The 565-nt window shown below is 51.0% G+C and overlaps 1 protein-coding gene across 1 annotated transcript in view; it reads right to left on the bottom strand.

Moving 5' to 3' along the window:
* The window catches only part of STK10 (serine/threonine kinase 10), a 45,973-nt gene that overhangs the window by 13,585 nt on the left and 31,823 nt on the right, over window positions 1-565 (bottom strand). Inside the window, 1 exon segment of the mRNA XM_009882089.1 lies at window positions 515-565. Coding sequence (XP_009880391.1) covers window positions 515-565 — 51 coding nt within the window.

Raw genomic sequence — 565 nt, 5'->3', positions numbered from 1 at the left:
ACCGCTGTAACGCTTGTCACTCCAGCGCTCTCCCAGTAATTTGCTGCTGGCTTTTGTGGAGTGGGTTTTGTCATGATTACAAAATATAATAAGTAACTGATTGGATTTTTTTTCTTTTTAAAATGCAGAAGAGGCTTTCCTGACTCCAGGAAAGAAGTTCTGAAGCTCTCGAGCCCCTCCAGGTTTAGAGGAAAATCTGCCTTTCATCCACCACCGGGATGTTCTGAAAACAGCCCAGGGATCACCCTTGCGTCAGCAGGGCTGTGGACGGGCAGCAGCTCCCCCCGCGCTGCCCGCACACCCGCGGCAGGGTCACAGCGCTGAGCAGCCTGCCCTCAGCCAGCAGCGCTCTCGGGGCCCCTCACACGCAGCTGGACATAGAATACAACTAAAATCCTACATTAGGTTCTCAAATTAAACAATACTGCAATAAAAGACTATTTTTGTTCTCTCTTGAAATACTGCATAAGTTGGGAGACGGGTACTCCAGGCTTTGCTGCCCCAAATCCCTCACCATTTGGAAGGGCAGCTGAGTGTGGGGGGGTCGGACTTGGCAATCTTCAGC

This window comes from Charadrius vociferus, unplaced genomic scaffold, assembly GCF_000708025.1.
Source record: "Charadrius vociferus isolate BGI_N301 unplaced genomic scaffold, ASM70802v2 scaffold3, whole genome shotgun sequence".
Lineage (NCBI taxonomy): Eukaryota > Metazoa > Chordata > Aves > Charadriiformes > Charadriidae > Charadrius > Charadrius vociferus.
The sequence above is the reverse complement of the archived record's forward strand: the minus strand, read 5'-3'. Positions and strand labels throughout refer to the sequence as shown.